At 48.4% G+C, this 15,964-nt stretch overlaps 2 protein-coding genes across 3 annotated transcripts in view; both read left to right on the top strand.

Moving 5' to 3' along the window:
* Positions 1 to 381: 381 nt before the first annotated feature.
* Positions 382 to 11,128, top strand: LIN28A (lin-28 RNA binding posttranscriptional regulator A). The gene is made up of 4 exons (XM_077775889.1): positions 382 to 412; positions 883 to 1,067; positions 10,047 to 10,231; positions 10,909 to 11,128. Exons 1-4 carry the CDS (start codon positions 382 to 384, stop codon positions 11,126 to 11,128), a joined length of 621 nt encoding a protein of 206 aa, XP_077632015.1.
* Positions 11,129 to 15,545: 4,417 nt separating this feature from the next.
* The window catches only part of DHDDS (dehydrodolichyl diphosphate synthase subunit), a 29,978-nt gene continuing 29,559 nt past the window's right edge, over positions 15,546 to 15,964 (top strand). For both annotated transcript variants that reach the window (XM_077775900.1, XM_077775899.1), the window contains exon 1: positions 15,546 to 15,622. The gene's annotated coding sequence lies outside the window, so the exon portion shown is untranslated. The remainder of the gene's footprint in view (positions 15,623 to 15,964) is intronic.

The following is a 15,964-nucleotide window of genomic DNA, read 5'->3' as shown; positions in this document are numbered from 1 at the left end:
GTCACATGGTTTTAAAACTACCCCCCCACAAGCCCCCCACCTGTATGCTGCTTTGGGGACCCCCACTAAGTCCTTAAAGTACAGGATCCCAAATTCCGGGGTACTCAAGACTTCTAGGGCTGACGACCCCCATCTCCAGATGTGTGTGTGGGGAGGGGGTGTCAAACCTCAAGGTTCTGAGAAGGGACACCCCAGNGCGGGGGGTTGGGTCATTGTCTTTTAGAATTTGGGAGCCTTTGAAAAGCCGTGGGCCCTCCCACCGCTATTGTGCTGGGGAAGATGTAGCAGCCTCTTCTCCGAGCCACCCCTTTGCCTCCGGACTTCTCTGGGGCCAGCAGCCACCCGACCAGGGGCCCGGGGCCGCGGGCTCAGCCGACTACCATGGGCTCTGTGTCAAACCAGCAGTTTGCAGGTTCGAGCTCGGGACTTACTGGGGACACCTTAGGCTTCAGGGGCTCCCAGGAACCATATAAAAGGGAGGTGGGGAAATGTCCCCCAGCCTGGCCGAAGGACCCTAAGTCTGTGCGGCCTCCTGCTTCAGGGGCCATTTCTGGAGCAAGGAACCCTGGTGTCCCAGCGGCGTGCACGCCGAGGCTATGGGGGCGGCTGGACAGAAGAGGAGGGGCCTCTCTGGCCAGCTATCCCCGGGCAACATGTTGTGGGAAGAGGAGCAAAACTTTTGGGGCAACACTGGCTTCAGTGTAAGCTTGGGGAGCGCGGGAGGCGGCCAGGACAGATCTTTGCCTCCCAGCTGCTTGGTAGCTTATAGCCACCTGGGCGCACACCCGTGGGCTGGATACTCGGGTCTCCCTGCTGGGTCTCGAGAGGGTCCTCCTGATTCCGTGGCCCCCCGCCCCAGCTGAGCGCCCTCCCAACCTCCAGGTGGCTGCGCCAAGGCGCCGGAGGAGGCGCCGGAGGACGCCGCCCGGGCGGCCGAGGAGCCGCAGCTGCTGCACGGTGCCGGCATCTGTAAGTGGTTCAACGTGCGCATGGGGTTTGGCTTCCTGTCCATGACTGCCCGCGCCGGGGTCGCGCTTGACCCCCCGGTGGATGTCTTTGTGCACCAGGTGAGACCGATTCTGGCAACTTTGCCGGGGGAAAGGGATGTTGGCGCGCATATTCAAGGTTGGGCGGACGGACTCAGCTGTTGGATTGAGGGAGACCGTGGGCTCTCATTGTGTGCTCCCATCTGTGTGGTGGTACCCCAGTTCCGAGTCCCCATTAATTCCAACGGGACGGGGGCGGGCAGAGCCGATTAACAGCACCCCCACCCCCTTCCCGGAACCCCTCTGGCTTACCACGTGTCTGTTACCTCTTTCCCCTGGGAAGGGGGCAGGGGGCAGGGAGGTGACCCCATGTGGCAGAAACTAAGGTTGTATTGTGCTTGCCGGTGGGGGGAGGGCGAGCAGGCCGGCCAGGGAAGCACATGCCGGTTCTGAGCAGGGCCCTGAGCGCCCAGCGTCTTTAACTAACATGTGAAAGGAGCTCCCTGGCGGGAGAGAGGCAGGCAAACCACTCTAGAATCAAACGGGTAAAGCTGAGGAGTCAGCCGGGTTCCAGCACCCAGGTGGTCACCCAAAACTAAAGCCCTGGGGCCTGAGTGAGTTTTGGCAGATCCTTTAAGAATCTGTCTGGGGGCCTGAAACCTCTTCCAGAGTACCCATCTCTAGCACACAGTTCCCTACTGGGCTTTTGGCGTCCAGTTCTACCAGCAAGGAAAACCTAAACCTAAGGAGTCCAGGCCATAGATTCCTGGTCCAGGCTGGGAGGGAGTTAGGTCACAACCCCAAGTTCTCAGTTAAAGCAAGGCAGCTCAGTGGGGGTGAAATTCAGTGTCGCAGGGCAGGGGGTGGAGGGAGGTTAGCCTCTGGACCTATTCTCTGCTTGGCATTTATGGCCCCAGACAGCCATTGATTGCTGTCCTAACATTCCGGCCTCGAACAAGGAGCCAGAGACTCCAGGTTTCCCTCCTCCCTGGCTGCCTCTTCCTCTCACCCCCTCCTAAATATCTTAGAAGTGCTCAGTGGCCCTGGGATACCAGCCACTCGTAGCCACCATGTAAAGGAAGTTGCCGCATGTGTCCCTTCCACCTTTGGAGGTTTCATGTTGGACCTGAGAAGGAGAAATTGATCATCTCGGGTCCAGTAGGTTGACACCCAGGCCGGGCAGGGAGGGGTTACTTCAGAGAGGTTGGCTTTAGGAGCCATGGGGGAGGGGAAAGGAGGATGTGGGGATTAAGGGTTGGAGCCTGAGGGATGGTATTCTGGAGGGGGAGGGGTGAAGAGGGGAGATCCTGGGTGGACTGGTCCTGGGCAGCGGGGAAGTCTCCCGAGCATGGCCTTCAACGAGGACACAGAGTTGGGGGGGAAACAAGGGAGATATGGGATGCAGGGAGCCACTTAATGTTGGGTAACTTGGGGTCACTGGGCTACTGGGACATCTGGGAGGGCATGCAGCAGCTTAGCCACCTCCTTGAGGTGTCCTGGACCCCCCCTTCTCTTAACCACCCCCCCATCAGACAACTAGTTCTGGCTGGTGGCTTTGCCGCCCTCCCTGCCTCATTTACATATGTGAATGATAACCCACAGGAAGTAATTGTGGGAGAATGCAGGGAATTGGCCTCTTTAGATCTATTAAATCACTTTATTGCAGGAACCAGCTTTGAATGGCCCTCCTCAGCGGGGTAGCCAGCTCGCCCACTCTCCCATTTATCTGATCACAAAGAGATTAAAATCTCCTGGTCTGGAGACGGACTGGACAGCTTCCCCAACTTTGGGAGGCTTGGAATAAAAGAGACCCCAAATTTTCTGGCCTCCCTTCCAAAGGCTGCTAAATAGGGTCTGGGAGGAATGTAGCCCCCTCATCATCTGGGTTTCCTGGGTGATCTCCAAATCCCAAGGAAGGGTTTCCTGAACAAATGAATCTGTGCCTCAGTCCACTTAACCTTAGAATCAAAAGCAATGGGAAAATATTGGATGGCCTAGAGGAAAGCAGGGACCTTTAGGTTTTGGGGAGTGGAGCCTGTACCATGCTCCTTCAGATGGGTTAGCTGGGAGATAACCTGGACTTAAGGGTCTTGGAATGTCCAGGGACATTCCACAGCTGAATAAGTTATCAAGAGGGAGTGGAGCTGGGATAAGGAATCAAGAATTTGTTTCCCTTACACCCTCCACCAACAGCCCTAGAAGACAATGACTGGAAATTCCCTGAGCCTATGGTGCATGCTGCTGGGGCTGGGGTTGATCCTTGAAACTCTATGGTAGCAGTTAGACTGGTGATTAGTCTCTGCACTTGAGGAATTTGAAATATCTCTTGGGGGCTCTCATGGAGAGGAATTAGTAGACGAAGGATGATCCCTAAAAATTATTCAAGGGAAGGAAAGTGTTCCCAACATGTGCGTGGGGGTAAGCACTCTCTAACAAGAAAACTTCCCCTCTGGCTGCTGGTGGTGGGTACCTCTGAGCCTGAGGGGGTGAGAAAGAGAATTGTCCTAAGATAAACATCTGCCTGGAGAGAGGATCAGGAAGCCCCTTTCTAAGAAAAGAGGAAGAAGGGGGGAAAGCAATTTAACATTTTCCTTTCCAAAGTTGGGCTTATTTTGGTTCCCAATACACTGTTTTTTCTCTCAAAATACATTATGCCCTCTCGGAGTTGATAAGTAGGAAAGAAAACTTGCCCTTCGCCTTAAAGGAAAAGAAAAAGGCAAAGAGATTTCTCTGAACAATTCTTTTTTTATTCAGACACAGATTTTCAGATCTAGAACTCTCTGCTTGTCCCTGGGGTTAGGTGAGTTTAAGAATCCTAATATTGGCTGACGGCCAGCCCTTTAACCGAGGTTTCTCAACCTCCACGCTGTTGACATATTCTGAGAAGGATAACTCTTTGTTCACAGCATCCCTCGGTTGTGACAACAAAAAATGTCTCCAGACATTGCCAAATGCCCCCCCCCCAGGCAAACTCCCCCTCAATTGAGAAATGCAGTTCTTTAGGGAACGTAGGTGCAAGAAAGCACTAAACTGTTTTCCTAAGATTCACTAAGAATTTTGAAATCTTAATAGCCCTTTTAAGAGTTTGGGCTTAACTCATGTTTCCTGTGGTTCAACTCCCAAACCTCCAAGATTTGTAGAAATTTGAGAATAAGAAGAGTCCTCCCTGCTTACGTCTATAGCTGCTCAGAACCCAAATATGTTCAAAATGGCTTTCCAGCTAAAATACTGTATTGGAGGCCCTGGAGGCAAAAGAAGAACCCAAATCTGACCCAGGGACCAATTTGGGGTTAAGAGAAGAAATTTTTCAATCCTGAGAAACTGGAAACAGCTGAAGCCACGTGGCTTGCTTTTTCGGAAAAGGATGAGTGGGAGAGTGACCTCAGGCAGGGTCTGGATTAGGATTCTTGGGTGTGGGGTGGGGAGGGGAGAATGTAGAGGGAGCTTTCTTCCCACGTGGTTTATAACCTTACTGGTGCTTCTGATTACTCACCTTATGTCTAGTTAGTGATGTGCTGGTCTTATCTCCTCCTTTAGCCTGGAAGCTCTTTGAGGAAAGGGACTAGCTGTCTGGTTAGTTTCCTAGTATAGACTTGGTGGGCAGAAGGAACGATTATGAAGTAAGGAGCTCCTGAATCCAGGAGGACAAATTTGGGGTCCTTGTCAGTAGAGGCCTTCCTCCAGAGAGAAAGACTGGACATAATAAGGGAGGGAAGGTTCCTGCTTTTCCTCAGAACTGATGTCTACAATAGGGCTGGGCTCTTCATGCATCGTGAACTGGAGTGACCGTCAAAAGTACTGCGACCCATATAGGACCCTCTAGTTTTTTGCTTATGGACTGGAAGCCACAGGTTTGGTGGCCATTCATTAGTTTTTCATTTTCATCTTAATAGGAAAAAAATCAGATTAAAGTAAGTGAACCACTTTGATTTTTAGAAAGTTGGTAGACTTTGAGCATTATGGAATCTTCTTGGCTCCTTGTCTTTCTGAAGACCCATGCTTTCTAGACAGTGGCCCAAGTAAAGGCTGTGCCGCCATCCTGAGCAAGCGTTCAGTAGGAGAAACTTGTAACCTTTTTAGCAGGTGACACTACTGTCCTACCCAATAAGTGGTTTTTAGTGACTTTCCCCAGGGCAAGGTTGTTTCTTTGAACATTCCTAATCTATCATGCTCACAACCCTACTAGAATTCCCTGCTATTTGGGGGAAACTGCTGTAGGCAAAACCTCCAGCCCTCCCTTCTTCCTGCAGGCATTGGTAACAATTACTATCTATATTAAGTCTGGGGTCAGGAGGTGTGGGGGAGGAAGAGGAAGTTTTCAGGAACAGTATGAAATGTGTACAGACTCATTTTAAAGGACCTCAGCTTGGGCTTAAATTAATTCAGACAGGAAATCAAAGTCCAAGAAGAGTTAAGTGGCTTTTGTAAACAGCAAAGAGCATAGGAGCAACTGGGTTTCTGACTTTAAAACTCCAGGACCCTTGAGTGCATGGGGACCTGGTGAGAAATCCGCTCCCAGTCCTTCAAAGTTCGGTCCCCTTAACTGCTTCTTGAGGAGTTGGGCAGATGAATCTCTGGTTCACAGTTGAGAACCTGGCAGCTCCCTCTCCACCGGCTGCCTCCGGCTGCCTTGATGCGGAAGGCTGATGAGCAGCGCCATCTGGTGGAGAACTCCAGGCAGTAACGGGTCGTCCTGGCTGTGTCTGAGCAGAGGTATGGGTAGTCGGCTGGCAGCCTTTGGTTCTGGATGGATCTCTTTCCTCAACCCTCCCTGACAGATCATCAAATAAACTGCTTCTGGTAGAACCGGTTGGTTTCCTAGCCTCTACCAAGCCCTACCTTCAGGAATGAAGGCCAGATAGGACTATGGGGACACTTCAGGACTGGGTCATTTCTTTCACCTGCTTCCTTTACTTCTATGTGGCTATCAGAAAGTTTTAATATATATCTAATATATTTATTTATAAATGTATGATTTGCATTATACTACATAGCACTGGCTGTAGGGTCAGGCTAATAGCGATCAGCGCAGCTCTGCCTCTCACTGAATTTGGGGAACGCTTCTCTTTGTCCAAGACTTCAGCTGTAACATGATGTCCTAATGAGGCCTATCTGACAGGCTTGGTATGAGAGTTGAATGCATTACAACATGGAATGTGCTTCGAGCTCTCTCCTTAGCTTATAGTAAGCTTAGGTGAATATCAGCAGACTGGGATAGTGGAGAACTTGGTTTATTCCACAAATATTCGTGTACGGCTAGGCACCTGGGTCTGAGTGGAGAGACCTGCACTAGACAGTCTGGAGCTGGAATGGGCCTGAGTGATGCAGAAAAACCAGGAATGCAAACTTTGGTCGCTGGGACCAAAGCAGGTTTCTCAAAACTCTACCTGCCACTTCTGTAGAAAGGAGTGATGTGACCAAAACCGGGCAGTGATGGAGCTGCTTATCATGAAGACTGATCTCCTGTTTTTGCAAATGATTAAATAACCAGCCTGTGTCTGATTTTCATAGAGCAAGTTGTGGGAAGCTCGCGTCCCTGTGTGCCTTTCCCACCACCATGTTCCCAGAGTAACCCCTAAACTCCTTCGTATAAACAGCTGCTGAAGCTGGTGGCTGATGCTTGATGGAGTATCTGATAAGGGGAAGGGTGGTGGAGACCGTGGTGAGGTATTAGGGAAGCAGAAGTTCTAAGTATTTAACTGGCCTAAGCCCTTTCCTGCCATCCCCCCCCCCAAAAAAAATACCTCCTTGCAACTGTTTGCTCTCTGATTAAATGCCACCCTCCCCTGCGCAGTGGGCTCCTTGTGGGCCGCCGTCCCTCCTGCCTGCAACGAATTGGGTCAGGAAGATAGCAAGGAAGCCTGCCTTCTCACCAACCTTTAAAATAATTTACCTGAATAAATGACCCTTGTTCAGGTTCCAGCATAAAGGATTTGATCAAAGGTGACAAAGAGGGGTTTCTGTGTAGTTCTACCCCAGGAAGGTCGGGGAGAAGTGAGGGTGGCTGCTGGCGGTGACTTTGGCAGACCCAGCAGGCTTGACTGGAAGAAATGTGTCTCTATCCATTTCTCTCAGTGACCATAACCCCATCGTGGAGAGGAAGGAACTGATGAATGTGGGGTAGGGGCGACTGGGGGGCGGGGGAGCCAGGGAAGCTACAGCCTCAGGAACTCCAGGAATCTGACCACCAGAACCAACCAGTGTCAACTCTTTGTTTCCTGGGGCTGGGCTCTATTGGGGGAGCTCAAGCCTTGCCCCTCCCCCCATGGCCTTTTCTTTTTTGGAGGGGATGGGGNTGGTGTGTGTGTGGTTGGGGGTGGGGTGGGGGTGGCAGGAAGAATTTCAGGCTCCTTTCTGGGGCTGGCCCTGTGAGGCCAGCTCAGTGGGGCTGCACAGTGATTACCTATCTGATAAGAGAGGAATTTAAACTATGTGTTGTAGAAAGGGGCTGGGAGGGGGGGGCAGGGAGCCACCCCTGGAGACCACCAGTCTAAATCGTGGACTGGCTGCGATAAGGTCCCTGCCGGGTTACGTTTTTAAATTTGAGNTAGGAGGGGTAGATGGGTATAGAAACCCACCTGAGCTTCCATGGTTTTTATAAAAATCAGAGGTAAAATTTTGAGCCTCTTGACAGTTCTCACTGTTATCCTGCCCTGATCCAGTCTGAAGAGGTTGACGATAATTGCCACTCACTGAGGATTTATGTGTGGTAGGCTATGTGTTAACTACTCTTCATGCATAAAACCACATAGGGCCACCATAAAATTAATACTTGCTCCACTTTATAGGTTAGCACAGAAAGGAGGAAACCGGCCTCAGACTCCAAACCCTTGTTGTTAATCACTTAACTGCTGAATCACAGCTGGAANAGGCTAATGGGAGGATCTGAGATTGTACCTCCTGACAACTGGTTTACCCCAGCTGAAAAGAGACAAGTCCTATCTACCTTCAAATCAAGGTCCTTTCTGTGCAACAGGAAAGGGGAAAGGACCCTTCACCTTTCTGTGTGTTTTTTAGTTCCTGCTTTAATGTTCGTTCCTTCCCTCATATCAATGTTGGGGGAGGGGAGAGGTCATCACGTTCCTGGCTGTTCCTGTGGGAATAAAAAGAAGAGAAAAGATATTCCTATGATGGAACTGGTGGACAAAAACTATAGATAATACATCAAATATTTGCTGAGCACATTCCTGATGTTTCCAGGCCCGCATAATCATCTTTAGAGGTTTAGATGGGTAACTTACTGTTCCCCCATTCTCTGAAGGATCCGAGGTCCAGATGTGATTAAGGTCATGCAGCCCCCGCAGTTGGTACAACCAGCATTTCATGAACTCTACAGTGTGTCTGGCACTCAACCCTATACTCTTTTAACCAATACTTCAACGGAATCTTTGTCTTAATGCCATGTAATTAAAACAACAATGTCCATGATTGAGAAATGAGCGGCTGGGTGTCTCATCTAAGTCCCAGTTTGAAATATTCCTCCTAACGACCTCCACTTGTGTGATATAATAGTGTTACTTATTCATGTTCCCTCAATCCAAGGCTAGGTGCCCAGTGATCCCTTTTGCTCCTCTGATCCCTATTTTCTATGATGACACCTTGTTGACATTTGACACACTCTTTGGATATTTTACTCTAATGGAGTAAGCTATGATGAAGTCCGTTCTGGGGAGAAGCTCTCCCCTCCACTAATGCGTTGCTGTTGATGCATTAAGTGGTAAGATAGAATGGACTGTGAACTTTAAATCGGGAACCCTGGGTTCTTCTAACCTGGGTTTTGCCTCTCAATTAACTATGTGATGACTCCCTATTTTTTGGAAGGCTGCCAGACTCTCTGTGAGTGTCGATATTTTAAAATTTTGATATAAACATGTAGTGTTTTAATGGGATTGTTCCAAACATTCTAGATCTTTTTTCCTTCACCAGTATTACCTGGTCATCTTCCAAGTCAGACAATTCAGATTTACCTCTTGGTTCATTAATTCATCCAAAAATGTATTAGGCATTATATTCTACGATTCCTTTTTTCTTACTGATTTATAGTAGTTTTTTATAGTTTTATCAGTCTACCTGTCTTGACTTTTACAGATTGTTACATATTTTTTTTAAAACATTTTGATGTTCAATTCCTCTGGAGTGTAGTTTGCATACAAGTGATATAAAGTGTAGAGTTCTGGCCTGATATCCAAAGCAGATAGCTAATTTTCTCAGCAGTATTGAACTGTTTCCCTCACCTGTTGATTTCCCTACATATGCTTGAATCTCCTAGTGGACTTTACGTTATAAATTTGCTGATTCATCAGCTTTGATCATAACTGTCTTTTTCCTTTAACTTGCCAGTAACATTGTGTCTTCATCATAAGGTTACAGACATCAAGCACCTTTATCACTAAATATTTCAGTGTGTGTTTTCAAAACTAGGGTTATTGTCTTTCACAAACTCGGTATAAAGATCAAAATCCGGGAATTTAACATTGATCTATTTCTCTTCATTCCCTATGTAAATTTTGTGAATTGTCATTCTTTTCCCTGTTCCAGGAGCACACATTGCACTTAATTGTTCGGTTTCTTTACTTCAGACTTCATCTTTGATGACCTTGACATTTTTAAAACATACAAGGCTGTTAAGCTTCATATTTTACAATTACATATTTCTTGACTTCTTCCTTCTTTTCTTTTTTTAAACTGCACCCAGCATGGGGCTCGAAATCACAACCTGAGACAAAGAGTTGCATGCGCTCCACTCACTGATCCAGCCAGGCGCCACTATTTGTTGGTTTCTTATAGATGCTAAGTTTAAGAATTTTCCATCAGTTCTGTTTTTGTTTAAATGAGAATAGCTACAAAAAAGTTATGGCATCTGTTTACCTATGATTATTTGTTAATGTAACATAGATTGCTTGTTCTTAATTGTGGCAGCTCTTTGAGTCAATAATGTCTTTACTGATAAATGGACATATTATCACACTATTCTTCATACCCTACAAGAATGCATGTATGCGGTTTTTTGGTGTAAGAATGGAGACTAACATTAAAATCTACCATGTTTCCCTTCCCCAGAGCAAGCTGCACATGGAGGGCTTCCGGAGCCTGAAGGAGGGCGAGGCAGTGGAGTTCACCTTTAAGAAGTCAGCTAAGGGCCTGGAATCTATCAGGGTCACTGGCCCTGGTGGGGTGTTCTGTATCGGGAGCGAGAGGCGGCCCAAAGGGAAGAACATGCAGAAGCGCAGATCAAAGGGAGACAGGTACGGATTGGAAGGTGGCTGGAATAGGGAGAATTCTCCCAATGTAGCCCCTTTCTTGGGCCAGGATCCCAAAGACACAGTGAAGCCCACGGTTCCTGAGAACATGTGGGTGTTTGGCATTTCTGCCTTAGGATATGGGAGATGAGGAAAGGGCTGTGGGTGAGAAGGACACTTAATTATTTCAGAAGCAAAGGAGACCACAGGTGGGAAAGTGTAGGGGACAAGATGGTGTATGTACCTGTTGCTTCTTCACTAGGTCTTCAAGTGGCCAGTTTCTTTTGTCTTTGCTCCGAGCTGGAGCAGGGCATATAACCTCCTGACTCCTTTAATTTTCCCTATTTTTAGTGAAGGACTGGCATAGTTTCTTGAGGGTATGGTAGTGTCTTCCCTATCCCGTGAATTGCAGTTTCCGGGGGATGGGGGTCCATGACTTCCATCTTTGATCATTTCAGAATTTTCATGTGGGCATGAATCTGAAGATCCCATCTAGACAATTACAGTTTTGGGAAGAACTTAGAGGTTATCTAGTCATAGTCCTGGTCTTCGTTTTCTAAGTGGGGAAATTGGTTTCCAGGAAAGGGAGTGAGTACGGTAACTGACCAGAGCCCAGGTGTCCTCGCTCGGAGGAAGGCTTCTGCTCACTCCTTTCTCAACTTTACCATCCTGCTTTATACTAGGTGCTACAACTGTGGAGGTCTAGACCACCATGCCAAGGAATGCAAGCTGCCACCCCAGCCTAAGAAGTGCCACTTCTGTCAGAGCATCAGCCATATGGTGGCCTCGTGTCCACTGAAAGCCCAGCAGGCCCCCAGCTCCCAGGGAAAGCCAGCCTACTTTCGGGAGGAGGAGGAAGAAGAGATCCACAGCCCTGCCCTGCTCCCAGAGGCCCAGAATTGAGCTACAGTGGGTGGGGGCTATGCTTTTGTGATCAGGAAGTTTTGAGGAACAGGCATCAATCGGCAGAGTGGAGAAAGTGGGGACAGGGTGGGTAGGGGACAGCTGGCCCGGCCATGTTTCTCAGGCCGGGGTCCACAGCATCACCCCCTCTTCCTTCTTGGCAGGGTAGGGGGGAAGGGGTGAGGCCAATGAACTCCAACCATGCGCTATCCAAATGCTTGTGAGGGTTCTGGGGAAGATTCCTCCCCTTGTGCTTTATCTGAGGCTCCCCCACCCCCCACCCAGATCTCCAGCTTTTGAAAGTGGCCTGGATAGGGAAGTTGTTTTCCTTTCAAAGAAGGATATGTAATAATGCTTTTTCCCATGCCAGAATGTAAAGATCAAGCATGAGACCAAATTGACGGGCCCAACCCATGAAGCACGACTTTCCTTGGGAGGGACTCCCTCAGGGGTGAGGCAGGGATTTTTCCAAATCTCGTCTCCTACCTGACTCTTGGGATAGGGTGCCGAGAACCCTCCCCCACAAAGGGATTGTCGGGGGAACAGCTGAAGAGCTGCTGTTCCTAAGCTGACTCCCACCCCATTCTGGGCCGATAGAATTTTATTTATTTTCTCCCTCGGATGACCGCACCTTGGGCCCCACTTTCTCCAGGATGCCAACTGCACTAGCTGTGTGCGAATGACGTATCTTGTGCATTTTAACTTTTTTTTTCGTAATATAAATGTTCTGGTTTTGTACTTTTGTGTATTTTAATCTTAAGGCCCTCCTTCCTGCACTGTGTTCTCAGGTACACAAGCAATCTCAGGGATAAGTCGGCAGCAGCTCCAGGTCTGTACGGCAGGAATACTGTTTATCACCAGGGAGAACAACTATTTGGAGTGCATAGCCTATTGAACTACCTCATTTTTGCCAATTAGAACTGGCTTCTCTGCTGTAGTGTCCTCTTAAAACCCTTCCTTCCACCTTCAGTGTTCCATGGGAGATGAGGTTTTAACTTGGTTCTCCCATGCCTTGATCTCTTTCTACTGGAAGGTTGGAAATTGGTCCTAACAGGAAAAGGTGGTACAGGAAGGTTATAAGAGGCTGCACTGAGCCGAAAGGTGCAGAGTGAAAGCCAAGGTTAGGAGAGGGCTGTCTGTAAGTATAATAAAGGATTTCTGTTCCAGACTTCTAATCCCAGGGCACGGGACTCACTTTACATACCAGATCCATCCTTCACTGGATTGGGCTAGGCCTACCATGCACAACAGGGTGTGTGTGAGTGTGAGTGTGTGTGTTTAAAAAAATGAGTTGGTAAGGATAGCTTTAAGAACAATACCTCTGTACCCATCTTGAGCCGCCCAGGGATGGGTGTATGAAGCAAAGGCTAAATTTCTTAACTTTTATAAATTCTGGGCTTTTCTTGTTGGCTTCCAGAGAGACCATATGCCACGGCTTTGTGGTGCCCAGAGCCAGTGTCCTGCCCTGCTGTAGCAGTGATTAGTGTCATGATCGTTAAAGGAGAAAAGAAGGTTTCGTTTACATGCTGTGAGATCACCACAAACCTACCTCACTGTGTTGAAACGGGGCAAATGCAATAGAACGCATTGGGTGATGTGTGTCTGATCCTGGGTTCTTGTCTCCTCCAATCGCTGCTCCCCCCCCCCCACTAATTATATCATATTTGTCTGGGTTTTGTAGGACGTCACGAATAGCTGATTGGGTGATTGCTAGGTGGCCTGGTTTGTGTAAATATAATGTGTTGGTCTTCTCCATGTTCTTTTGGGGTTTTATTGTTTACAAACTTCTTTTTGTATTGAGAAAAATAGCCAAAGCATCTTTGACAAAAGGTTCTGCACCAGGAGGAGAATCTGGAAGATAGCTTGGTGACCCCTCTTAGAGTATGGCGGTCTTGAACCATCCTTTCTTTTGTGTTTCCTTCTCCTCTTTCCTATTTTGGGCCAGATCTTCTATCCTAGAAATTTGACTCCTACCCTATCCCCTCTTTTATCCTCCCCCTCTTAAAAAAAAGTCCCCCACCACCTCCATACACCTTTCAATCCTGAAAAAGCTATAAACCCTCCATCCCTTGTTCCTAATATCCTGTGTCAAGACCATTCCTTGATGTGTTTCATACCAATACACTTGTATTTGGATGGATCAACCCTACTTTAATCTCTAAGGGTAGAGAGAAGCAGAAGCAAGGAGGGGGGCCTTCCATGTAGAAATAGGGTCTGGAGACCAAGGAAGCGAAGATGAATGTATAATCCAAGTCACTCAGGAACTTTTATGCAGGTGCAAGAAGCTTATGTCAAAGTGGCCACAAGATTGTTTAATAGGAGACGAACGAATGTAACTCCATGTTTACTGCTAGAAACCAAAGCTTTGTGTGAAATCTTGAATTTATGGGGGTGGGATGGGGTCAGAAAGCTTGTACCTATCTGTTCTTTCCCTGATCCCTTCTCCTCCTTTCTGAACTGCAGGAGACTGAGCCCCCTTGGGCTTTAGTGACTCCAATCTCCGGGGGGTGTTTACGTGGTTGATTTTGCTGTGCCGGGTACTTCCTTTCCCACTTGCTGTTTTGTAACACACATGCTGACCCTTTTCCCTTCTCTTTTTACCCTGGGAAAATCCAATGAATAAATAAAACGTTATTGGTACTGAAACTGTGCTCTTGTTGGATATTTAGGGTGTTTTTCTTCCATAAGTCCTACTTTCTTGGACTGGGACTCAGAAGTCACCGAAGAATCATTAAGTTTCCTGTTCAGCCATTTTGTTAGAAATGAATCTTGAAAATTCAGTCCTCTTAAAGAGCACCTCATTACAGTGGATTTTTGTTTCTAGTTAAGGCCTCTTGTCCTTTTCCTTGGAAGCTGCCACATTCAAGAGGGGATTAGGAGCTTGGCATGCATAAGAATGGGGTTGCCTGTGCCACTGGCTGGGATGAAAGGATGGGGCCATGGCTTGGGGCATGAGACCCTAATACTTTCTCCCCTGCTCCTCAAAGCCTTTTACAAATCTTAATTAATTAACCCCCTGTAGCACCCCAGGGAGGGGAATATGTGGAACTAGGGAAATTGAGGCCAGAGGAAGTAACACTGATTAGCTATACAAAAACGTTAACATTTTGAGTGCAAGTGTGCTAGCCTTCTAATGAACATTGTATTTTAAAACATCCAGTTCCCCCACCCCCAAGGGAAGGATTTAAAAAGAAAAAAACTTGCTTGGAGGTATGCCGTTTATTACACAAAGTGCACAGAAACCGCAGAACAAGGCTATGAAATTACTTGTATCCACTCCAGAGACTTCAAGCCCAAAAGTCAAAGCTGACCATGGAAGCTTCTAAAAGCAAACTACTACAGGGCTTCAGTAAATGGTCTTCTGCAACACTGAAGTAATCAGCTAGGCTTGAAACTTAACTCCCAGGATGCAAAGTAGAAGGATGGAAAAGCTTAAGACTATTCATGGGAGGGTTACTCATCTCTAGGGCTTTCTTTGATCATGTGTGTTGAAAGTAACCCTTTCATCAGATACATGATGAACTGGGGGTTTCCAGTGCAGTAACTCTTCCTCGCCTTGTTCCCTGGATGACACTACAAAGCGAGAAACTACAAGATTCCTTGGAGATTGTAAAGCTGGTTTTTTCCTGCTTTTTTAATTTCGAGAAAATTGAACTCAAGTTTCGTTAAGTGCTTCCAATTCCTGTAACAGTTTTCCTTAAAGGATTGGTACAGAGCTTAATGCCTTTGACTTTTCTATGGGGGGGGGGGTAATTGATGTCCTTTCAGTTATTTTATTAGTCATTCTTAGAGCAAAGCTCTTTCTGGTCTAAACCCCTTTTTGAGTAGGTCCCGAGAATCCGAAAATCCTAAAATATGAGGTCTTCAAACCAGCACAAAATGGGTGCATAGTAAGTGGGTCTGTGAAACTGACTAGAGCTAGGAATTTACCAAACGATTAAATCCACTAAATAAAACTGCAAACAGTTGATACAATTTGAAAGACTTGAACCAGGTCTCTAGGCTTTACGGCGAGCGAGACACCGCCCAAACTCATTTCCCAGCAGTCCCAAACTGCCACCGGCGGCTGCAACTGCCTTGCGCTTCTGCATGGCGATCTCCGAATTCTCGCTCTGGAGGGTGGCCCGCCCCAGGCCTCCCGGATCTGCGGTGGGATTACACACCTCTCCGCTGGCCGAAGCGATCTCGGCCCCGCCTTTCCCGGCCGGCTCCCCTAGCACGTGGCCCGGAACCCGCCGGCCCCACTCGTCACGTGAGCGCGGCTCTTCCCTGCCCCGCCCCCGGCAGTGCGACTTTCGGCCGGAACTTTAGCGCCGCCCCTCCTCCAAACCCGCAGGCGCAGGGCGCGATCCCGCCCATTGGGCGGCGGGAGGGGGCGTGTTCCAGCGCCGGACGATGACCTATTCTTCCAGCGCCACGTCGTGAGGAAGTGTCGATCGGCTGGAGCAGTTGGAAGGTTCCGGGCGGAGCGGAGCCGGTTGCTGGGTTTGAGCGGTGAGCGAGAGGCGAGCGAGGACTGGGCGGGGAGGCGGCTGTGGGAGAAACAAAGGGGATAGCGGAAGAGATGAGTGAGGGGATGATAATTGGGAGACCTCTGAGGTTGGAGGTGGCGCGTGCGGCGCCTGAAGGGTTGGTGTGTTGGAACGCGGGATGAGAAACGGTCCCTCGGAGGATGGAGAAGGAGGAAGCGGGGAAGGATCAGGATGCAGGCCCTGTGATGTGGCCGGAGGACGACTTGGACGTCCAGGAAAAGTCGGGGCATTTGCCAAGGAAAAGGGGACGGCAGCAACGACACCAAGCCAGAACTAGGGAAAGGCCTCTACCCCAAAGGTCTCG

This window comes from Crocuta crocuta, unplaced genomic scaffold (assembly GCF_008692635.1).
Source record: "Crocuta crocuta isolate KB4526 unplaced genomic scaffold, BGI_CrCroc_1.0 scaffold127, whole genome shotgun sequence".
NCBI lineage: Eukaryota > Metazoa > Chordata > Mammalia > Carnivora > Hyaenidae > Crocuta > Crocuta crocuta.
The sequence above is the reverse complement of the archived record's forward strand: the minus strand, read 5'-3'. Positions and strand labels throughout refer to the sequence as shown.

Bases quoted from the DNA above. Each gene is read 5' to 3' on its own strand.
- LIN28A (XM_077775889.1), top strand. From the start codon at position 382: ATGGGCTCTGTGTCAAACCAGCAGTTTGCAG. The intron at 413-882 runs GTTCGAGCTCGG...CCCAACCTCCAG, and splicing joins GTCAAACCAGCAGTTTGCAG to GTGGCTGCGCCAAGGCGCCG. The intron at 1,068-10,046 runs GTGAGACCGATT...TCCCTTCCCCAG, and splicing joins TGGATGTCTTTGTGCACCAG to AGCAAGCTGCACATGGAGGG.